Source organism: Ranitomeya imitator, chromosome 1, assembly GCF_032444005.1.
Source record: "Ranitomeya imitator isolate aRanImi1 chromosome 1, aRanImi1.pri, whole genome shotgun sequence".
NCBI classification, from domain to species: Eukaryota; Metazoa; Chordata; class Amphibia; order Anura; family Dendrobatidae; genus Ranitomeya; species Ranitomeya imitator.
In genome coordinates this window covers 901,241,289-901,264,758 of record NC_091282.1, presented here as the reverse complement: position 1 = coordinate 901,264,758, position 23,470 = coordinate 901,241,289, and the positions used below count along the sequence as shown (strand labels likewise).

At 40.2% G+C, this 23,470-nt stretch overlaps 1 protein-coding gene across 5 annotated transcripts in view; it reads right to left on the bottom strand.

Annotated features, from left to right (window-relative positions):
• Positions 1-23,470, bottom strand: part of ARHGAP24 (Rho GTPase activating protein 24) — an 896,906-nt gene that overhangs the window by 85,264 nt on the left and 788,172 nt on the right. For all 5 annotated transcript variants that reach the window (XM_069743298.1, XM_069743290.1, XM_069743329.1 and 2 more), the window contains one exon: positions 4,295-4,417. In XM_069743298.1, the coding sequence (XP_069599399.1) occupies positions 4,295-4,417 (123 nt within the window). The remainder of the gene's footprint in view (positions 1-4,294; positions 4,418-23,470) is intronic.

Genomic DNA, 23,470 nt, shown 5'->3' with positions numbered 1-23,470 from the left:
TAACGTGTGTGTCTGTACATAGGCCGAGAGATGATAACTCAATTTTGTCAATGTTGAGATTGTGGAAAAAGAAGAAGACAGACAAGTTCTTGCATAGTGAGGAACAAAGTAGAAAAGAAATACTGTATCTGTCAAAATAGATCTGAAAATGGAGATACCGTCATTTAATATTTATGTTGAGTATGGTGATACATTAATACGATAATAAATAGCATTTATATTACGTAGCCAGAAAATTAGTTACCATCATATCCATTGCTCTGTAGCGCAGGCATTGTGAATAATGAGTAGTGTATCCATAACATGATAGGACATCCAAAATCTACAGAAATTCCTTCTGTGACATTGAAATTAAACAAACGTTAAAAAATCATACTAAGAAGAATAATTTCAGAACTTTTTCCATCTTTAATTTTACCCATAATTTGAACAAAATCAATGAGAAACAAATTGAAAGGGTAACTTTGCTTTCAAGTAGCTTTTCAGAATAATGTGTCCTGTGTGTAAAAAGGAATAACACAATGTCTGGCCATTACATGACATGTTTCCTGCATTCTCACCAGCTTTCCTCTCTACATGTTCTATCTCTAACTTGCAATCCATTGGTAACTGGGGGAAGAGACCAGCTGCAGTGATTTCTCCCACACACAGCACAGACAAGAGGGGTTCCTGCTCTTCAGTCACTTTTTAGCTCACAAACAGAAGTTGCCACAGCATGGAGAACATTATACAGCAGAGCTTAGCTGTCTTTATCTGAACCACTTGTGACTGAGGTCAAATTGAGGGGGAAAAAGTGTAAAGACCCTCTTATAACTGTGGATGTGGTTGTGTACAGAATTAACCAATGACATTTAACCTGATGATGAATAGTAGTCGGTGCACAGCTATCATCATTTAAATATGATCTGACTAACCCCATACAAAGTTTAGCTATTTCAGTAGGATTTTCCTGACATTAATTTTACAGCAAAGCCATGGTCCGTAAACAGCTTACAACACAGCAAAAGGATTTCACTGCTGCAAGTTATCAGTCAGAAGGGTAATCATTTTTTCCAACGTATTAGATATACCATGTACTATTTGTGTACTGCAAGTGACAACAATCTCCAATAATCTTTATATGTCCAGATTGTGGGATAGGATTGCAAGATGAAGGCCATTTCTTACAAAGAATAACATCCAAGCTCAGTTACATTTTGTCAGTGCCTACATCAAGTTTGCGACAAGCATTTGTTATGGTCTGATAGGACCAAGATTGAACTTTTTGGCCATAATTCCAAAAGGTATGTTTGGTGCAAAGAAAACTCTGTGCATTATGGAAAGAACACCATACCCACAGTGAAGCATGTGCATATGCTTTGGGGCTGTTTTTCAGCAGCTGGAACTGGTGCTTTAATCAGGGTGGAGGGAATTATTAATGTTTTCTAATATTAGTAAATTTTGCATCAAAACCTTCAGGATTTTGCTAAAAAGCTGAAGATGGAGAAGAATTTCACATTTCAGCACAACAATGATCCTACAACAAGGAAAGATTACACCAGAAGAAAAGCAAAGTTTTTCAATGTCCCAGCCAGATCTCAGACCTGTACTAAATTGTAAATCTGTGGGTGAACTATAGAGGGCGCTGTACACAGGAGATGTCTTCATAATCTGACAGATTTGGAGCATCATCGCAATGAAGAGTGGGCAAGATTGCCAATTCTTGATGTGTCGTGCTGATAGACTCCTACCAAAACAGACTCCTACTCAAATTACTTAAATGGTTTGCATATTTATTCAACCACATTATTTTAGTCCTTTATTAGATTTCAGTTTGCTTTTCAATTGAATTGTACAGCTTATGGGTGACATTAATGGTGGAAAAAGTTCTAAAATCAGTCTTCTTCCTATGATTTTTTTTTTTACATAAAAAAGGCATCTTAACATGCGTGTGTAAACTTTTTATATCCAATGTAGCAAGTGCCGAGGTGCTGAGTGCCAGAAAGCACCAATAAGCCACATATTCTTGACAAGTATTTAAAGCTAGGGCCAGGGAATCAAATAAGATTTTTGCCCTGGTTGAAAGAAAGCCTAGCAATGGTACTTGGGGCGCCCCATTTACAGTGCATGCCTCGAGTATTCATACAACAAAGTAACCTCTGCACTATATACCTGTAATAATGATAGCAATGAATGAGGCATTGTAGGAATATGAATGTATACTTGGTACTGTTATAGATATATGCAGTGTATTACAATTCCATGGCTGAAAATAACAAAAATAAAGAAGAACATGATGCACATAATACCCAAGAGCTGTTCTGAAAGATTGGCATCATGCAGGCTCATGTTTGTTAAATGTTAATAACACAATACTCCAGCTTGCAAGCTGTTGCCATTATCATGCCATAGTCTGGACGAGGCCTGGCAGACAAATGGATATTCACAGAGAGATCATTGATCTCTGTGGACTAATGAAGTGCTGGTGCATTTATACATTTACATAAGCTAATGGCAGAGTAGAAACAGGGGAGTTTGTCAGCTGTCTGAGTGTACATTGATCAATGAGCCCTATGTAAGCATTTGCATCTATCCATCCTTGTCATAAATTACAGAAGGAGCTGGAAATGAAAACTGCCATCTGAACCATGCCTGATCCTGCAGAGACCAGAGCTACCTTTCTGTAAGGCTACAGGCATTTCATAACTTCTCTTATAATGTAAAATGCAGGACAGAATTACAGAGGGTACAGAAGCTGGAGTTATTTGTGCACCCAAATGCCCCAAATGACACCTTTTCAGATAAAGAAGGTATTAATATTATAAATGGCCTAAGTAGATAAGGGGCCATATTTCAGCTTATGCTTCTGGCAGTGTAAAAGACAAAAAATGGTAGCAGTGTATACGACTTGTGACATATTAATGCAGAGAGCAAAAGAAGCCGTCGCACCGGGCCATGAAGGGGCACGCAGGTTCCTCAACCACATAGGAAGACAGCAGGATTACAAATGGTAGGTGAGAGGCCTTGTCAGTCATAGCTAGGGTTTCTTTCACCCAAGACAAAAATTAAAGCTTGCTTGCTTAACCCTGTATCTACATACCCTGACCAAGTCAAATTGGGTTATTGGTGGTCATGCTCACTTGGTCCCCTAACCAGTGTCAGGAGCATCGGAGCTGTCAGCCCCTCTCTTGCCTAGTCCCTTGACCCTGATTGCTAGACCAGTAAATACTCTGGTCAAGACAGATTGATTGGTTGCTGGCCTTTTAATCACCTAACCGCTGTCAGGAGCATGGGTGCTGCCAGGTCCCTACTCGCTAGGTTCCTTGTTCCTGCTTGTCTAGCCATGTATCTGCATACCCTGACCAAGTCAAATTGGGTTATTGGTGCTCATGCTCACTTGGTCCCCTAACCAGTGTCAGGAGCATCGGAGCTGTCAGCCCCTCTCTTGCCTAGTCCCTTGACCCTGATTGCTAGACCAGTAAATACTCTGGTCAAGACAGATTGAGTGGTTGCTGGCCTTTTAATCACCTAACCGCTGTCTAGAGTATAGGTGCTGCCAGGTCCCTACTAGCTATGTTCCTTGACCCTGCTGGTCTAGCCATGTATCTGCATACCCTGACCAAGGCAGAATAGGTTGTTCATGCCCCCTAACCAGTGTCAGGAGCATGGGAACTCTCAGACCCCCTGTACTTAAATACCATGGCCTAGTCAGATTGCATGGTTGGTGCCCCTTTGGTCCCCTAACCAGTGTCAAGAGCATAAATACTTTCAGCCTTCCTCTAGCTATGTCCCTTAGCCATGTTATTAGGATAAATTAGCTTCCACATACATTTCTGTATACTGTTTTGTGCTTTTAGACTTATACAACTTACCATAATGTTGGTATTATGGGAGCTAGATTTACCATAAAGAACAGTAGGTAAGTAGGTATAAAATTGACATGACTCAGGATTACAAAAAGAACTAAATTTACATATTTGCATTTTTGTGTCAATATAGAAGACGACTTTTCCAATTTTGGTACTTCTTTACTTTGCTTCTTTCATTTTGAAAGTAAAAAGAAATTACCCTAATTACAAGGAGATCACCAATAGATACACCGGCGCCATGTCAAGCAGGACATATCTAATGGAGAATAGATTCAGCAGGCAAATAATCTTTTAAAGAACAAAAAAAAAAAAACAGAACTATATAATTATAATTAATTAGATTCTGAAATACTTAAACACTGCCATGCACTTCAGTATCCACCTCTTAAGCAAGTCATGTCTTATTAATAGTCCTACATGCAATCTCCATGGTATATAAAACTCACCTCCCCCGAATGGTGCCCATATGACTCTGCGGATAGACTTCACCCAGTCTTCCATGTCATTCTGCGTGCTGGCCATAAGAAGGTATGTTTCATGGTTGGCAGTCATTCGCTCCCGGTCTCCCCCTGTACAAACAGAAATGAAATAATACAAATTAGTAATAAAAATGTAACAAAAAATAGATCAGATTTTATTGTATTTACCGTATATTATTCCTACTTCTCTACGCCCTTCATGAGTGGCATTGAAATGTGTCAGCGCCAGTTTTTACATTGGCTTTATTACTGTGCAGAACACCTGTGTTTCCCACATATACATTATTCTGCTTAACAACCTTGTATTCTTCTGACCGTATGAGCGCCATTATTTGTAAAATGCTGCCGCGCCACTATTTACAGGACTTACATCTCAAGAACGATTCCATTAAAAGGTTACACAAACAGCCAAGCAGCTTCAGTGCAAAAGGAGAGAGCAATATTTGCAAACAATTCATTCCAGATATCCTAAAATAATGTATGCTACGTACGGCATAGAAACAAAGAAATGATAACCATTACAAATCACAGACTGCGCAGTGGTAACACAGCTGCAAAATGGCTTTAGATACAGAAAAACAAAGCAGGTACCCTGTAAAATCCCCTACATATATTCCCTACAATGGTGGCTGCCTTAGGAGCTAGATTCCATGACAGCACAACATTCCATTTCCATATCCTCAAAATGTGAAAACATCCAGGAGGAACAGCATAAGGGCAAAGGTTGTGCCCACTTGGTGTTTGCTTTGAAATCTTATAGAATCATAAAATCACAGAATGTTAGAGTTGGAAGAGACCTCCAGGGTCTTCATGTCCAACCCCCTGCTCAATGCAGGATTCACTAAATCATCCCAGACAGATGTCTGCCCAGTCTTTGTGTGAAGACTTCCACTGAAGGAGAACTCACCACCTCTCGTGGCAGCCTGTTCCACTCATTGATCACCCTCACTGTCAAAAAGTTTTTTCTAATATCTATTCTATTTATTCTCCCTTTCAGCTTCATTCCATTGCTTCTCGAGTTTCCATGTGCAAATGAGAATAAGGATGATCCCTCTACACTGTGACTTTGTCACTACTTCCAGTCCCTATGCAGAGCGCAGCAGTTGAGATAGTGAGTGTATCACTTAATGCTGCACTCTGCATAGGCAATGATGAAGATGACAAAACTCATCATAATGAGTCATCTTCATCATTCAGTTGCTGTCTATGCAGAGCAATGCAGCTGATGAGACTAGTATCAACTGTTGAACTTTGTATAAGGAGCAATCAAGATGAGAGAGGCTGAGCAAGAAAGGAATAAATGACATATACTGCACACGTGCTCCCCTGCAGCTATCTTTCTCTTTTCTCACTTGTAATTTTGTGAGAGAGAGACCTGCTGGGAGAACTAACCAAAATTAAAACATGTGTCACCTGAAAGACCTAAAAGACCTAACATAATAATTTTATATTTTCACACTTTTCTAACTCTAACAAGGGTTAGGGCTAGGGTTAGGATTAGTGCTAAGGCTAGGAAGATAATAAGCTCAACGGCGGACATATCTTTAATGCAACTAGGGGCCCAAGAGGTAACCTCTAAAGCAGGCGTAATTGTGCATTATGATGAGCATTTGGAAGGGCCCATATATTGTTCTTGCACAGGGGCCCTCTTCTATGTGTGTCCATCACTGAAAAATTGTTACATAAAAACCCACAGTGAAAAAACATGACATAAAAATAAAAAGTAAAACACAAATATAGCAAAGTACCGTATATACTCGTGTATAAGCCAATATTTTCAGCACATTTTTTTGGCTGAAAATGCTCCCCTCAGCTTATACACGAGTCATTATCCCAGTTTATAGCGGGAGAGGGGGAGAGGTGGAGCAGCGGGTCACAGGAGGCAGGAACCGGTGGCTGCAACTTTGCCCGCTGCAAAAGAGAAACGAATATTCACTGCATTGGCAAATAATATTAATTTCTCTTATAGCGTGCACAGTTACAGTCGCAGCTGTCAGCTTCCAGAAGCTGTAAAAAAAAACCTACTTACCTTCCCTTTGCGCCCTCGCAGCATCCTGTTCTGGCTTCCAGCAGCTCCTGCGGCTGGGCGATCACATGTCACTGGTGAATGGAGAGAGGTGAATATTCATTACCTTAATGAGCGGAGTCAAGTGATCGCTTGGCTGCAGGAGCTGTTGGAAGCCAGAGCAGGAAGCTGCAAGGTCATGCAGGCAAGGTAAGTAGGAGGTTTTTTTATGCTTTTCTCATGGGGGGGCCATGCATTCAAGAATAGGAATGAGGAACCATGCAGACAAGGATAGGGATGATGAGCCATGCATACTATGACGGGGTGAGGAGCCATGCAGACAAGGATGGGGATAAGGAGCCATGCATACAAGGATAGGGATGAGGAGCCATGCAGACAAGGAACTGTGATAAGGAGCCATGCATACAAGGATAGGGATGATGAGCCATGCAGACAAGGATGGGGATAAGGAGCCATGCATACCAGGATAGGGATGATGAGCCATGCATACTAGGACAGGGGTGAGGAGCCACGCAGACAAGGACTGTGATAAGGAGCCATTCATACAAGGATAGGGATGAGGAGCCATGCAGACAAGGACAGTGATAAGGAGCCATGCATACCATGATTGGGATGAGGAGCCATGCATACAAGGATAGGGATGAGGAGCCACACAGACAAGGATGGAGATGAGGAGGCCATTCATACAAAGATAAGGATTAGAGGACAATGCATACCCGGCTTATACTCGAGTCAATACGTTTTCACAGTTTTTCATGACAAAATTAGGTGCCTCGGCTTATACTCGGGTCTGCTTATACTCCAGTATATACAGTAAATCTTTTTTTCTTTTTAAAATTTATGACAGATTTCAGCAAAAAGCAGAAAACACAAGAGGGCCAAACTGTACATCAGTATTTTTTTTAATACGATATATGTCATTGGGGATTAGAGGTTCAATGCAAGACTGAAAGACAGGACCTAGAGATAGGGGACCCTAAATAGTTAGCATGTTGTGGGTGATGGCAACCCACATTAAAATAGATTAGTTACCTGTAAGATCTAAGTTACACATTTAATTTTTAAAGGGAACCTGTCACCCCCAAAATCGAGGGTGAGCTAAGCCCACCGGCATCAGGGGCTTATCTACAGCATTCTGTAATGCTGTAGATAAGACCCCGATGTATCCTAAAAGATGAGAAAAGGAGTTTAGATTATACTCACCTGGGAGGTCTGTCCGATCCGGTGGGCGTCGCAGTCCGGTCCGGCGCCTCCCATCTTCTTACGATCACGTCCTCTTCTGGTCTTCACGCTGCGGCTCCGGTACAGGTGTACTTTGTCTGCCCTGTTGAGGGCAGAGCAAAGTACTGCAGTGTGCAGGTGTCGGGAAAGGTCAAAGAGGCTCAGCGCCTGCGCACTGAAGTACTTTGTTCTGCCCTCAACAGAGCAGACAAAGTACGCCTGCGCCAGAGCCACAGCATGAAGACCAGAAGAGGACGTCATCTGATGAAGATAGGAGGCGCCGGACCGGACCGCAACACCCATCGGACCGGACCAGGACCGGGACCGCCCCTGGGTCATTATAATCCAACCTCTTTTTCTTATCTTTTAGGATACATCGGGGGTTATCTACAGCATTACAGAATGCTGTAGATAAGCCCCTGATGCTGGTGGGCTTAGCTCACCCTCGATTTCAGGGGTAACAGGTTCCCTTTAAACACCTTTAGAAAATGAAATAGTCACCAAATTAGTTGACATGGGTCACTGCTTAGCTTTTCCTATTTACTGTTTTGCTAAATCTCCATTTATCAAAAAACGTAGTTGCGATTCATTTAAAAACACGTCCAAAAATAATTATTTGCAGTATTTAAAAGCAGTTTTGTTATCCACATTTTTATGATAACCTACACTTATCTCAACTCAACCTTTTGGTTGCTGTAGTTATAAACCCGACTGCTGTTTTGAAGTCAGGAACCAATTATACAGCTAATTAAAATAGCTTGAAGTTTATGAATGCGGGAATCCATTTTACACTGTTGTACACAGCAGTCTTATTCACAGTGATATCCATGCCAATTTCTATTTTTTCATGAGTGGAAAAAATACAGGATGTCAAAGATAAAAACAGGAATTAGATAAAGATAATGATATCTTCATATTTTGACATCTCCCCACAACGCACCGCCACCAACCACACAACATCTCCAACCACACAAGTCAAGATGTCTTGGAGGCATCAGAAAAGTATGAAATGTTATTTTTTTATAAAATGAAGGAAAAATGATTTGTGATAGATTTTCCAGCAGAGTATTGTCATATCAACAGCCTCATATACAGCCTTATTTGTCAAGGATTTGTCACGCTAAGTTGACAAACTCAACCACATTAAATAGAACCAGGTTAAACTTGCTTTGCGACCATAAAGAATTCAGATGCTATGATTGTCCGAAAAAGGACATATACCACCTATCCACAGGATGCATGATCTCTGGGTGTCTGACTTCTGGGACTTCCACCAGTAACAAGAATTGGGGTCCCAAAGATCCTTGTGTGAGTAGATTGAGAGCATACATGACCGCTGCTGTTTTCATTCTCTATAGAAGTGGTGGTCATACACTTCATTCACACAATGGACCTTGGGTCTTCATTCTCGGGATCAGGGTGGATCTCAACATATGAACCCTGCAACAATCATCCACTTTTTGTGGATAGTTGATAAATGTTGATTGTCATCTTTCCTGCTATTGGTAACTCATTACTTTAATCTGATTTGATAAGGTATAACTCATTTATTTCACTTACAATAGATATTTACACTCCAATATAAAAAAAAAAATCCTAAGTCAACATGGACCAGAGCTCATTTACTCTATGGTATAACTTAAGAGATAAAAACTGTAGCCCCTCTTTTTCATTAATCATCTCCATTAGGTGTTGGTAGACCTTCTCCGTAGGCACTTACAGCTCTGATCAATTACTGGTATCTGGAAAGTGCTAAAAAAAATTGGAAATTCATCTTTAAAAATTTTTTGTCAAATTTTGACATTAAATACTGATAAAAATTGTGTAATTCACAGAGAGCACAACCTCAGACTATTCTTAGAAATTGAGGACTTACCGGTATCTGTGATAGCATCAGACATCATCTGAAGCTTACCAGCATGAGCACACAGTAATCCTAACCAAAGCTGTAGGAGATCAGCAAATATCCCGTCATCAGATATAAAAAAACAGTATTCCAAAACCTGTCAACCAGTGAATGAAAAGGATATCACAGTACACGGATGCAGTTTGATCCCTCCCAGGCTTATCGCTGATGATTCAACAGTTTCTATTGAGCTACAAACCGCTGACATAGTATTCACCAGTGATATAAATTTTTGGATTTAATCTTGTTTTTAGATGTTAAACTAGGAAACCAAATATTGAATGAAATTAGAAACTTGGAATAAAATAGAAACCATATTTGTGTATTTAATTTATATAACTTTTTTATTGTTTTATTTGGCAATCAATGATTTGCAGTAGAATGCGCTATGTATAATACTTGTATACTTACAATTTCATATTAAATTTTTTTTTTACTTCAAAAAAGGTGGTAAATAAGGCAAAATAACATTTTGCTTCTTCTCCTACAATCCTTACATAAAGGGTTTGACTGTAATCGGATCTTGAGGGGTCTCGTCGCAATAAAGAAGTTCTAGACAACACTCTCTGAATTCAGAAGGAGAGTTACGATTTCCACTCTATGTCTGCTCTTAATATTAACGAGGGACTTAACAATGGGTTTAATGCTCTGTTCATACTGAGCTTTACGCCTATATTTAATATACACTTAAAGGGAATCTGTCAGTTCATTCAATTCTTCCCTCTCAAAAAATGATTACATGACTGCGTGGACAGCGACTATGAGAATATAAATAATTTTGCACATTTATGAAAGAGAAGGCTTGATTTTTTGAGAAGTCACTTTAGAAATAATATGGTAAATTAAAATGGTCGAAAAAAGATTCTTCTTTGGATATTCATATAATTGGTTGCCTCTTTTTTTCACAACACACGGACCTAAATTTTTCCATCATTTTTATATTCCTTTTTTGTTGTATGGGGTAAAAGGAAAAGAAAAATAGGACTTACATGTCTATTTTTCACACTTTTACTACAACCACAAAGGACCACTTTGTAATTTCTTAAATTGTGTTCCATTTTCTATACAATTTTTTTTTTCACATATTGTACATTTAACAGGGGCATGGGTATAAACATTGAATCGGACTGGTGGTGCTTCCTTTCTTTAAGTTTTGTTTGTTTATTTTTTATTTTTCTTACATGCTGTGCCCCCTGTAAGGTCTTGAAAGAGTTTTTTTTGGTGGGGGCACTTAAACATATTATTAAATTATTTTTATTGCTGATTTTCCCTGCAACTGGGGATTAGCCCTAGTTACAGGTGAAATTCATCCTCCTGACTGAATAGCAGAGAAGAGCATCTCCTCTCTTCCTACACCTCGTGATCACATGTTTTCCTGCAAGCTGCTTTCTCTGACTTGATGATTTACTACGTCAGTACAAAGTAAAGTGTGGAACGCTGGATGTTTATACTGTATGGGTTATGGGGTGTTGCTATACACTGATATATACTATTGTGTGCATATACAGTTTCAGCTCTCTGCTATTCACTCTGTGTGTAGAAAATGCAGGAATAAAAAGTATAAACTACAGTACGCTTTTCAATCTACATATATAGGTAGTACTCACATCAATCTAACTGTTGCGAGGATACTGAATCAGAACAAATGTTTAATTACCAATTCTTACCATGTTACATTTTACAGTAGTCTGGTTAATATATTTGATAGAAAATAATGAAATAACTGCTGTACTGCCTGGTAACTTAGAACTCACATTGACTTTCCAAATAACAAGCAATCACAGGAGGAGTCAGGAAACATCATTATTTTCATGCGGCTAGTGCAAATCCTACCATCACATGCACTGCTGACACGTAGAGTAGACACATCAGCGCAGAATAAATCCTGTCTACCTTCCTTTATAAGATGTGGAACAAAGTAAAAGGTTAGATAGTTGGATACAGATTTAGAAGAATGAGATAGTACCTCTCCTTATTGAAATGTACAAGCAGTGGAATAAGTCAGTGGTAAGGAAATAAATTACTAGTGATTAAGTCTGGTGAAGAAGATGTGGGTTGTGGAGGGGTCCTTGTAATATCTAATGTGGTTGTGACCATTATTTTTCTTCCCAACATCCGTTTCAAGTATCTATATATACACTAGTCAGAGTAATAGTGCAGACAATAACTCACAAAGAGTGTTATTCCAATTCACAGCAAATGGTCGTAAACCATATCATTATCTACACTAGATAATTGCCATCTTATATACTCAGAAAGTTATTTCTTTCCCTCCACTTATCTATCAGAGGATGAAACTTCAAATAGGATAGACATAGAGATTTGACATTTCATGTTCAAAGCAAATTATAGCAAGTAATGGTAAACTGACTGAAGAGAAAACTAGTCTGAACTGGTACATAACCAAAAACAATTTACATAGCAAATAGATAAATGGCTGCACTCAATTTTACTAAAGCAAGGGAATGTGAATAGCGTAATGGCTCGTGAAATCTATGAAAAACACATGAGATATTTGGCCAAAAAATGTGAGCCCATCCACCAACGTCAAGGTAATCTCATGGATCAGATGGGTCTCTGACCTGACTGCCTAGTGTGAACACTTACCTCTGGCTAATGTCATGGTAAAGCCTGTATTAATAAATTAAGAGCCTAAACGGATCACTTTTGACCTGGGGTACATCCTCTTTATTTACTATTGATTGCTGTGCATATAGTGATGTACACAGACTGCTATCAGTGACATCAGTCCCTGTCCACAGATGCTGCAAACAATCCTGTTTCTCTCTTAAGGCTCTCATGCATATTAGACTAATGTCAGCTAAAACCACTGATATCGAGAGATTTGGCCAACAGTCTAATGTGTATGGGGGCTCCCAACTCTCCCCCAAAAGATGGTTGTCAGGGAAAATATGGGTTTGGCATGCCTAATTTCAGACTGACAATTCCTTTGTTCTCTAAGAGATAAGCTTCCACCAGATATGTCTACTAACAGTCCTTTCAATGAGAACACAGGTGCACTCGGTCAAGAAAACGCTCCGGGGTATGGATAGCTTTGCCAAATGGTACCCAAAGCTCTTAGAACCTACAGAAGCTGTTGAGGAAGGGGCAGGTCAGGCAGAACAGAAGCAAGAACTGATAGCACATTGGGCAAAGGGAACGTCAACCAAAACGGACTCTGACTCATTCTGTACGTCGCAGCCAAATGTACCTGAACTGTACAGTAAAACTGAACCTGTCGAACTGGACCCAAGGTTTCCTGTTATGTGTGCAACTGTATCTGGTCCAATGGATGGGGAAGTAACAAGGACTACAGAGCAACAAATGAGTACAGCACAACAGACACAAGTCAGATTCCTGTTTAGAAGAGGGGTTTCAGGGTGAATAGAAATCTTGTGCACTGCCTTTTCACATATTACCACCAATTATGCCTATAGTTATGCAGAAAAAAGCACTTTGTGTGATAAAAATGAATATGACAATCCAACAATGACAAAGCTGCTGGGAGTATTACAGACAAAAACAACTAGATCTATGTTCATGAGACAACTAACAACCTGTCTAATACTAGAACATGTCAATCTACAGTAGAGCTGAATAAAAGGAAGGAAAAGTAAATGACAGAAGTTCATGACATGCATCATTTACCTTACCCCTTACCACTTATTCTCTTACCTATGGGGATCCTGGTACAGTCATTGATGGACTATAATTCTTCCTAGCAGAGTACACAAAAAAATGTGTTTCTTCTAGAAATCCAGTTTATTGCCTCCACACGTATGCATTATATTTTGTTTAGAATCTTGAGTTTCAAGACTGATAGGAAATGCTTTGTGTTTACCTACTGCGGAAGCCAACAGAAAGTTAAAAAACAAACTTAGACAGTGTTCACACTGCATTTTTTCCTGTGGTGTAGCCCATACATTGGGAAAATTCTCAATGTACATGCTAAACATGCCCACGGGGGTCAGCGATGCGCGCATTTCCGGCCCGATGGCCGGAAGCGGTAGTTAAATACCGCTATCAGCGTTTGATAGCGCATTTAACTAGTTAATAGCAGCGAGTGGATCACAATTCCACCCGCTGCTATTGTGCGCACATACATGTCAGCTGTTCAAAACAGCTGACATGTCGCGGCTTTGATGTGGGCTCACCGCCGGAGCCCACATCAAAGGGTGAGACACGACATGAGCAGTACTAGTATGGCGCATGTCGTGAAGGGGTTAATCATACAGATGCCAAAAGAGTGTCGTTTTGGCTTCTATATGGCTGATAGACATTATATTATTACTTAACATGAAGTATGGAGTGGCATGATAAACACTATTTCTATAGATAGGATCCTATGAAAAAAATATTCAGTTAACATGTTGGCCTATAAGTGACAGTTGCTACTGTAAGATATCCATCACAGACATCAGTCTACCAGAAACGTCATGAGCTTTTCAATCTCTTTTTTATGATGTTCCATTAAATGGAGAGTATTATAGCCAATGGGTAATGGATGCCTGCGATGGATGCCTAACACTGACATCTGTCACTCATAGGCTATGATGGCATCTGTTTAACCCCTCCCAACTTCTCCCATATGATGGCAGGTGTCGGTGTATTGAGTGGTCTCAGGAGCTAGATTTGATTACAGCTGTTAACCCCTTAAATGCTGCTGTCAATCTCTGACAGTTTCATATAAGGTGCACTTGATGTTTTTGGCACCTATGGTTGATCTTTCCCCCTGCAAGATGAGGATGCTGATGGGTGTCTATAGCGGTTGAGAGCCCTCATAGTTGGTATGTTAGTAACCTCGGAGGCCCAGCCACAGGAATATGGCCTTTAATTTGCTTATCAATATTCTGCAATACAATATTGCGGTATACAGATCAAGCAATTTGACAATTGCAGAATCAGCTCCCCAATGGGGTTTTAAATAATATTAGAAAAATAAAAAAAATAAAAAAATTTGAATAACCATTCAAAGTAAGGACATGAATGTATGACAAAAAAAATTATATATATATGCATACGTATAAAATTGTAGAGACAGGGACTCTCATTTAAGGGATGTGTCATATGATTAGCAGTTTCTGCCTATGCACAGTGTGCACAGAAATCTGCCAATCAATGGTCTAGGCAAGGTTATACACAGGTCAGCTTTAAGAGAACTGGTAGATCTGTAGCCAATTAAATAGTTTTTAATCAATACGGCAGCGAGCAGCCCAGTAAGCGATATATCACAGTATCTAATCTCAAAAATAGCTATTTCTGGTGGCTACATCTGCCCTCAAAAATGCAATAAAAAGTAAACGAAGAAACAAGTTTGAATCCCAATATGGTATTACTAAAAACATGAGCATGCAAAAAGCAAGCCCTCACACAGCTCCAGAAAAATAGAAAGTTAAAGGTCTCAGAAAATGGCGACACACCACATTTTTTAATGGTTTATTGAAAATATTTTCACTACTAAATAAAATAAAAATCACAAATTCACAAAGGAGAAAAAGAATGAAAAGCTCAGACATGATCTAGAGGGATCCAAACCCAGAAATAATTACTGGACATGTGAACACAGCCTAACAAGGAATCTGCAGCTTTCTGGATTTAGCTTGGTATTGGATTGGAGCTATACAGTTAGCAAAAAGTTATAAAGTCAGCCATTCTATGATTAATAGAAAATAGTAAAATAAAATAGGATGAAGTAAATGCCAAAACATATATATATATATCAGCGAGACACATACTGTGTTCATCATCTCATTAAATACATTTACATTTGACCAGCTTGATTTTCCTGAAATTGCCTGCACCCCTGACAACCAATGTGCGAAAATTTTGCAGGGACCAACTAGTCTTATGAAATAAAATATTCATCCCAGCTTTACATATCAGCATGAAAAACTTTGCTCCAGACTTTTCCATGAGTAACACCAATCTTTCCTAAGAGGTCTGTCAAGTCTGAAGTCATTATAGTGCTTTGGCACAAAGCACTATATCGTTATTTTCTATGCAAACAGTAAGCATTTCATAATGTAATGACACTGGGGCCTGAATTCTGAGCAATTTACTCCACATTTAATTAGAAACCAAATTACTCAAACTGTTACTTAGAAAATGTACAAGCAACACGATACATTAATACAAGGTGGTAGTTCCTAATTAGTAGCATAAAGAATGAAATAAATCAGTTTATTCATCAAACCTATTCATATTAAGACATAATACTTTATCTGATTTTCACATTTTTGCTGCTTTTGTACTGTAAATGTAAATTTCCATTGGGTAAACAGTAAACGTTTAACATAATCAATATTATATAGATTTAGTAATCAATGAAAGCAAATGGTGCAATATAGATATATAGCATCTAGTCATCCATTTGGACTTTACATTCAGAGTTGCTCCCTTAATGGCTTTGGACAGATGCCAGTGAGAAATACATTAATATCGAGATCTTCTAGTGGAAGTTTGGACTAACCAAAATATATCTCAACCAAAGACAACTTAGGAAGACATCCTGACCTACAATCCATCAAGTTTCTATTTTCGGCGGTCAGTGTAAATTATGATTCTCTGTGTTCTTTATTACTTACCCTGATCTACTGTACTTTTGACATCATCAAGGTCAACCTTGAAAAGGGCAAAAAGGCATTTGCCAGTGCTTTGGCTGCTAGGAAAGATCATACATATACATTGTTCTTCATGCTGTGTTCTGTCTTTGTCCCAACAATACTATGGTAAGCATTTTTATGACTACATGACCAATGTGTATATCTGAACTACAGTGGCTTGCAAAAATATTCACACCTCTTGGCTTCTTACCTATTTTGTGACATTACAACCTGTGTTTAAATATTTTCCTAATCCGATTTGTGTGTGATGCATCAGCACTAAATAGCCTGAGTTGGGGAAGTGAAGTGAGAAAAATACAGACATAAATTAAATTTATGGATGAAATAACTCAAAATTAGCATGCACATATGTATTCACCCCTTTTGCTATGAAGCCCCTAAAAATTTCTGATGCAAGCAATTACTTTCATAAGTCACATGCTTAGTGACAGGAAGCCCACCTGTGTGCAATCTAAGTGTCACATGGTCAGTCTGTATATACACACCTTTTCTGAAAGGTCATAGACGCTGCAACACCATTAAACAAAAGGCACCACTAACCAAACAACACCACCAAACAACAAGACCAAGGAGATCTCCAAACAAGCCAAGGACAAAGTTGTTGAGAAGAACAAGTCATGGTTGGGTTATAAAAAAAACATTCCAATCACTGATGATCCCCCACTGCACCATCAATTCAATTATTATCATCAAATGGAAAGAACATGGTACCACAACAAACCTACCAAGAAAGGGCTGCCCACCAAAACTCTCAGCCCGGGCAAGGAGAGCATTAATCATAGAGGCAGCACAGAGATCAAGGGTAACCCTGAAGGAGCTGCAGAGTTCCCAAGGAGAGACTGGAGTATCTGTCCATATGACAACAATAAGCCATGCACTCCATAAAGGCGGCCTTTATGGAAGAGTGGGGCAGCATGGTGGCTCAGTGGTTAGCACTGCAGCCTTGCAGCACTGGAGTCCTGGGTTCAAATCCTACCAAGGACAACATCTGTGAGGAGTTTGTATGTTCTCCCCGTGTTTGCGTGGGTTTCCTCCGGGCACTTCGGTTTCCTCCCGTATTTCAAAGGCATACTGATAGGGAATCTAGATTGTGAGCCCCATCGGGGAGAGTGATGATAATGTGTGCAAACTGTAAAGAACTGCGGAATATGTTAGCACTATATAAAAATATAGATTATTATTACTAAGAGTGGAAAGAATAAAGTGTTTACATACACAAAAAAGTAAGGCTTATTTTGCCAAAAGACATGTGAGAGGCCACCAAATGTATAGAGGAAGGTGCTGTGGTCAGATGAGACCAAAACTGTAATTGTTGACCACCAAGGTAAACGCTATATCGGTCACCAAACCGACACAGATCATAACCACAAGAACACCATCCCCACAGTGAAAGATGGTGGTGGCAGTATCATGAAGTGGGGATGTTTTTCAGGAACAGGGATCGGGAAAATGGTCCAAGTTGAGGAAAAAATGGATGGTTTCAAAATACAGGGATATAGAAGCATTGTCAGTTTTTATATCAATTAATAAAATGCAAAGTTAATGAACAAAAACCATACTTTCAACATGGAAAAGGCTAAATGACTCAACTATGCATGAACAAAATCAAAACTTAGGTGCCATATGATGACAGCAGGTACTCTGGTCTGATGAGTCAAAGTGTGACATTTTTGGCTATAACAAAAGACAGTTTGTTTGCAAAGGGCTGGAGATCAGTGTAATAATGAATGGATGCAGGAAACAGTGAAGCATGGTGGAGCTTCCTTCCAAGTGTGCGACTGCAAATAGATTTGGGGATTTTGTCAGAACTAACAATGTCCTCAATGCTGAAAATTCAGTCAGATACTTAACCATCAGAGAGGTGCATGAATGACACCAAAGTTACTCTGCATCAGGACAACATACCTAAACATACAGTCAATGTCATTAAGAACTATTTTCAGCATAAAGAAGAAGAATGAGCTTTGGATATTATGTTATAATCCCAACTGAGGGCTGATTCCAACATCATTAACTGTCTGGGATTACATAAAGAGACAGAAGGATTTGTACAAACCTACATCCACAGAAGATCTGTGGTTAGTTATCCAAGATGTTTGGAACAACCTCCCTGCAAAGTTCATTCAAAAACTGTGTAAAAGTTTACTTAGAAGAATTGATGCTTGATGCTGCATTGAAGGCAAAGGATGGTCACACCAAATATTGAATTGCATATTGTTAACAAATAAAGTTAAACTATTAAAGCTTGCAACCTTTTTTTCGCACATGCATAAAACTTTTGCACACTACTTGATTTAATAAACCTAATCAGATGAGATTACATTCAATCTTCGTCACATACAGTACTTGGAGCAGCCATCTACAATGATCTATGAAAGTAGTTCTTAAAACTGCATTTAGAACAGGATAATGGCGTAAAATACATCTAGCTTTGTCCTTTTCCTACATTAACTTACAATTCTGGGGAAGTCTTCCAATACATTATGCAGTCATGGTATTTTAAACTCCATTTACATTCCAGCTTCTTCCTCACTGGATGGAAATTTACATGAAATTTAGCTGTGACTAACTAATTGATCTAGGACATTTAGTTAATGCATCAGATTTAATAACATGCAGATGAAACTGATTTTCTTTTATTGCTAAACAAATTAAAGCCCATATTCCACTGGCTGAGAATATGAATCAATTTCAACAAACTATAAAATTTTATTTCATTAAGTCAAAGGTGCATAAATATGTCAGGAATCAAACCATGGTCTAAGAACATTTTTAGAAAGTTCCTGGTTGCCTTAAAGACACAGAACCAATTGGATATAGTCGCCTAGAATTGCATGTAATCCTAAGAACAATATCCATGGCTGCTATATAAAGCAGGGATTATGACTTTGCCCTAAGCCTTGACATAATCTGTCAAAAATTTTAGTGGTTAGCATCTAAATAATACATCCTTTCATCCTTATGCAGCACATTTGCAATATTTTGCCTCTCTTCTCCCATGTATTTTTTTTAATCCTCAATCTATTCAAGGACTATGCAGGTGGTTATTTGTTACACTTGCCTGCCCAGTTTTCTATTTTATTTTCATTTATATCTTTTTTTTTTAAAGCCATTTTTAAGCCAGTTTTCTTTGTACTTACTTGTCTCTGTGGAATGGGGTGTCCTTCCAGTTGTGTTAGTGTCTGTTGCAGTTTTCACCACCAACGGGTTGTACCTGGTCTTATAGTCTGTACCTGCCCATGGGCATTCAGGAGCGTGTACCTGAATAAGGAGTATCCTCGCATGTACAAGTTGTGGTCTATTTGTCAGTGGGAGGTGTCCCTATGTTGGATCAAGTGAGCCATGTGTCTGCACATTACATGTATATTACATGCAGGCTTGGGCTGGCCCACAGGAAAATACTGATCGTGTTACAAACTGTATATAAATCTACTCAGCTCCACCTGTTAAATAACATGGTGTCTGCAGATTGGACTACATTTCCATGGTGACAGGTTCCCTTTAAGTTTAATAGTGTTTCCCTACAAAAATAAACTGAGTGGTTTAATTTCAACTCCTGTCACTGCTGTTCAAAACCAATGTCACCTGTTCAACTGGATGGCCACTACATTGAAATTGTGTTGACACTTTTAGAGAATTTTACAGTGGTGACTGGTTTTCCACTGGCACAAAGCAGGGTGAAAGGTGTCCATAGCGCTTTAATAGTGCTGCAGCTATTCAGTTCTAGTCATCTGTGGTGATACCAAAGGTGAAATCCCTGTTGGTCAGTAGGTTGCAATATTTATTTGTAGGAAACTCCACTGACCTATAGAATTTACAAGGGATGTGTCAGTGCGATAATGATACCTAACCTAGAAGCAATAAGTTGACACAGCTTCATATAGTGGGTAGATGGCCAGCCCAAGCTGAGCGTGCTAGCAGTGATGAGACTGTGACTAGTTCCCACTGCAGGACCATCTGCTCCACAGGAAGGACCTGCAATTTCTAAAGCCAATTTTGTTTGTGGTACCAATGCTTAGAATTTGACCAGTAGCTTGTTAAAAACTATATTAACTAGGGTTGAGCGAAACGGGTCGAACATTTTCAAAAGTCGCCGACTTTTGGCGAAGTCGAGTTTCATGAAACCCGATCCGACCCCTGTGCGTGGTCGGCCATGCGGTACGCGACTTTCGCGCCAAAGTCGCGTTTCAATGACGCGAAAAGCGCCATTTCTCAGCCAATGAAGGTAAACGCAGAGTGTGGGCAGCGTGATGACATAGGTCCTGGTCCCCACCATCTTAGAGAAGGGCATTGCAGTGATTGGCTTGCTGTCTGCGGCGTCACAGGGGCTATAAAGGGGAGTTCCCGCCGACCGCCATGTTACTGCTGCTGATCTGAGCTTAGGGAGAGGTTGCTGCCGCTTCGTCAGAAGCAGGGATAGCGTTAGGCAGGGTCCATTAACCACAAAACCGCTTGTGCTGTAGCGATTTCCACTGCCCAACACCACCTTCGGTGTGCAGGGACAGTGGAAGCTCCTTTTTTTTTTTTTTTTCCTCAGCGCTGTAGCTCATTGGGCTGCCCTAGAAGGCTCCCTGATAGCTGCATTGCTGTGTGTACGCCGCTGTGCAAACCAACTGCTTTTTTCAAAGCACAAATCCTCTTGTTCCTTCCTTTCTGCACAGCTATCTTGTTTGTTTGTCCACACTTTTTATTTAATTTGTGCATCAGTCCACTCCTTATTGCTGCCTGCCATACCTGGCTGAGATTACTGCAGGGAGATAGTAATTGAAGGACAGTTCCTTTTTTTTTTTTTTTTGTGGGAGATTAAGATTGACATTTCTGCTAGAGTGCCATCTCTGTCTGTGTCATCTCTCACTCAGTGGCCCATAGAAAGCCTATTTATTTTTTTGCTTGATTTGGGTTCCAAAATCTACCAGAAAAAATCACAACATCAATCAGTGGGAGAAAAATATTGGCCTCAGGGCTTGTGTGCCACTCCTTACTCCTGTGTGTGCCATCTCTCACTCAGTGGGCCATAGAAAGCCTATTAATTTTTTTGCTTGATTTGGGTTCTAAATTCTACCTGAAAAAATCAATAAATCAATCAGTGGGAGATTAATATTGGCCTTTGGGCTTGTGTGCCAGTCCTACGCGTGCCATCTCTCTCTCAGATAGTGGGCCATAGAAAGCCTATTTTTTTATTATTTTATTGGGTTTATAAATTTTCCCTGGAAAAAAAAAAAAGTGGGAGATTAATATTGGCCTCTGGGCTTGTGTGCCAGTCCTGAGCGTGCCATCTCTCTCACAAATAGTGGGCCATAGAAAGCCTATTAATTTTTTTGCTTGATTTGGGTTCCAAAATCTACCAAAAAAAATCACTAAATCAATCAGTGGGAGATTAATATTGGCCTCTGGGCTTGTGTGCCACTCCTGACTCCTGTGTGCGTCCTCTCTCACTCAGTGGGCCCTACAAAGCCTTTTTTTTTTTCCTAAATTCTCCCTGAAACAATCATTTCATTTTATTTGTTTTATAAATTCTTCTGTGAAAAATAATTTTTTTTTAATTTTTTTTTTTTCTGAAGTCTCCCTTTTAAAAAAAACAAACACAAATCAGTGGGAGATAAATATTTACATTTGCGCTTCAGTGACAGTCCTGCGTGTGTGCCATCTCATTTGTTGCCAACAACAACAGAGTGTGTAACATTGTGGCTGATTTTCGTTGTGGTCTCACCCACCTGTAAAGGGGTAGCTAAATCATACTGAAGTTATAGCTCACCGTGTAAGTTGTGTGACAGCAACAAATACCGTTCGTTTGGTAACGTTTTTAAAACAATGAGGAAGTCTGGTGGAAGAGGTCGGGGCCGGGGCGTTCATTGTCAGCTGGTAATGAGGGTAGTGGTAGTGGTGGAGCATCAGGTGGTCGTGGGAAAAAAAATATTGCACCTAAGTCTGGAGCTGTGGAGCCAGGTTCGTCGTCTGGCTACACAAGGCCTCGAACCCTCCCTTTTCTGGGAGTAGGAAAACCGCTTTTAAAGCCGGAGCATCAAGAGCAAGTTTTGGCTTATCTTGCTGACTCAGCCTCTAGCTCTTTTGCCTCCTCTCGTGAAACTGGTAAAAGTAAAAGCAGCGCGTCGTTAGTGGATGTTCACGGTCAGGGACAAGTCGCTTCCTTGTCCTCTTCAGCAAAAACAACAACAGAGAAGAATGCAGCAGGCGACACAACGGGTTACTCCATGGAGCTCTTTACACATACCGTCCCTGGCTTAGAAAGTGAAGCAGTTAACAGTCCATACCCATTACAAGTTGAATCTGACATGGAGTGCACTGATGCACAACCACAGCCAGACTACTATGCTGGTCCTTTGACTCAGACCACAACATTGCCCTCGCAGGGTGCTGATCAAGAATCAGACCCTGATGAGACTATGTTGCCCCATCACGAACGCTATACCACCGACCGACACGGTGACACAGACGAAGTTGCACACGAGCTACAAGAAGAGGTAATAGATGACCCAGTTCTTGACCCCGATTGGCAGCCATTGGGGGAACAGGGTGCAGGCGGCAGCAGTTCTGAAGCGGAGGAGGAGGGGCCGCAGCAGGCATCAACATCGCAACAGGTTCCATCTGCCGGGCCCGTATCTTGGCCAAAACGCGTGGCAAAGTCAAAACCTGTTGGAGGACAGCGTGGCCATCCGGTTAAAGCTCAGTCTGCAATGCCTGAAAAGGTATCCGATGCTAGAAAGAGTGCAGTCTGGCATTTTTTTTAAACAACATCCAATTGATCAGCACAAAGTAATCTGTCAAAAATGTTCAACTACCTTAAGCAGAGGGCAGAATCTGAAAAGTCTCAATACAAGTTGCATGCATAGACATTTAACCACCATGCATTTGCAAGCTTGGACTAACTACCAAACGTCCCTTAAGGTTGTAGCACCCTCGGCCAATGAAGCTACTCATCAACGCAACATCCCTTCCGGCAGTGTAGGGCCACCATTTTCTGAACCACCTGCAGTATCTGTGCAGGTTTCTTTGCCAGGCCAAAGCAGTCAGGGTCAGGGAATCTCCAGTTTCGTAGTAGGAAACACTGCATCTAGGGCACCGGCGGCAACAATACCATCTCCCACTGTCTCTCAGTCTGCCATGTCCACCGGCACCCCCGCTAGTTCCACGATCTCCAGCTCTCCAGTCCAGCTCACCCTACATGAGACTATGGTTAGAAAAAGGAAGTACTTAGCCTCGCATCCGCGTACACAGGGTTTGAACGCCCACATAGCTAGACTAATCTCGTTAGAGATGATGCCCTACCGGTTAGTTGAAAGCGAAGCTTTCAAAGACCTGATGGACTACGCTGTACCACGCTACGAGCTACCCAGTCGACACTTTTT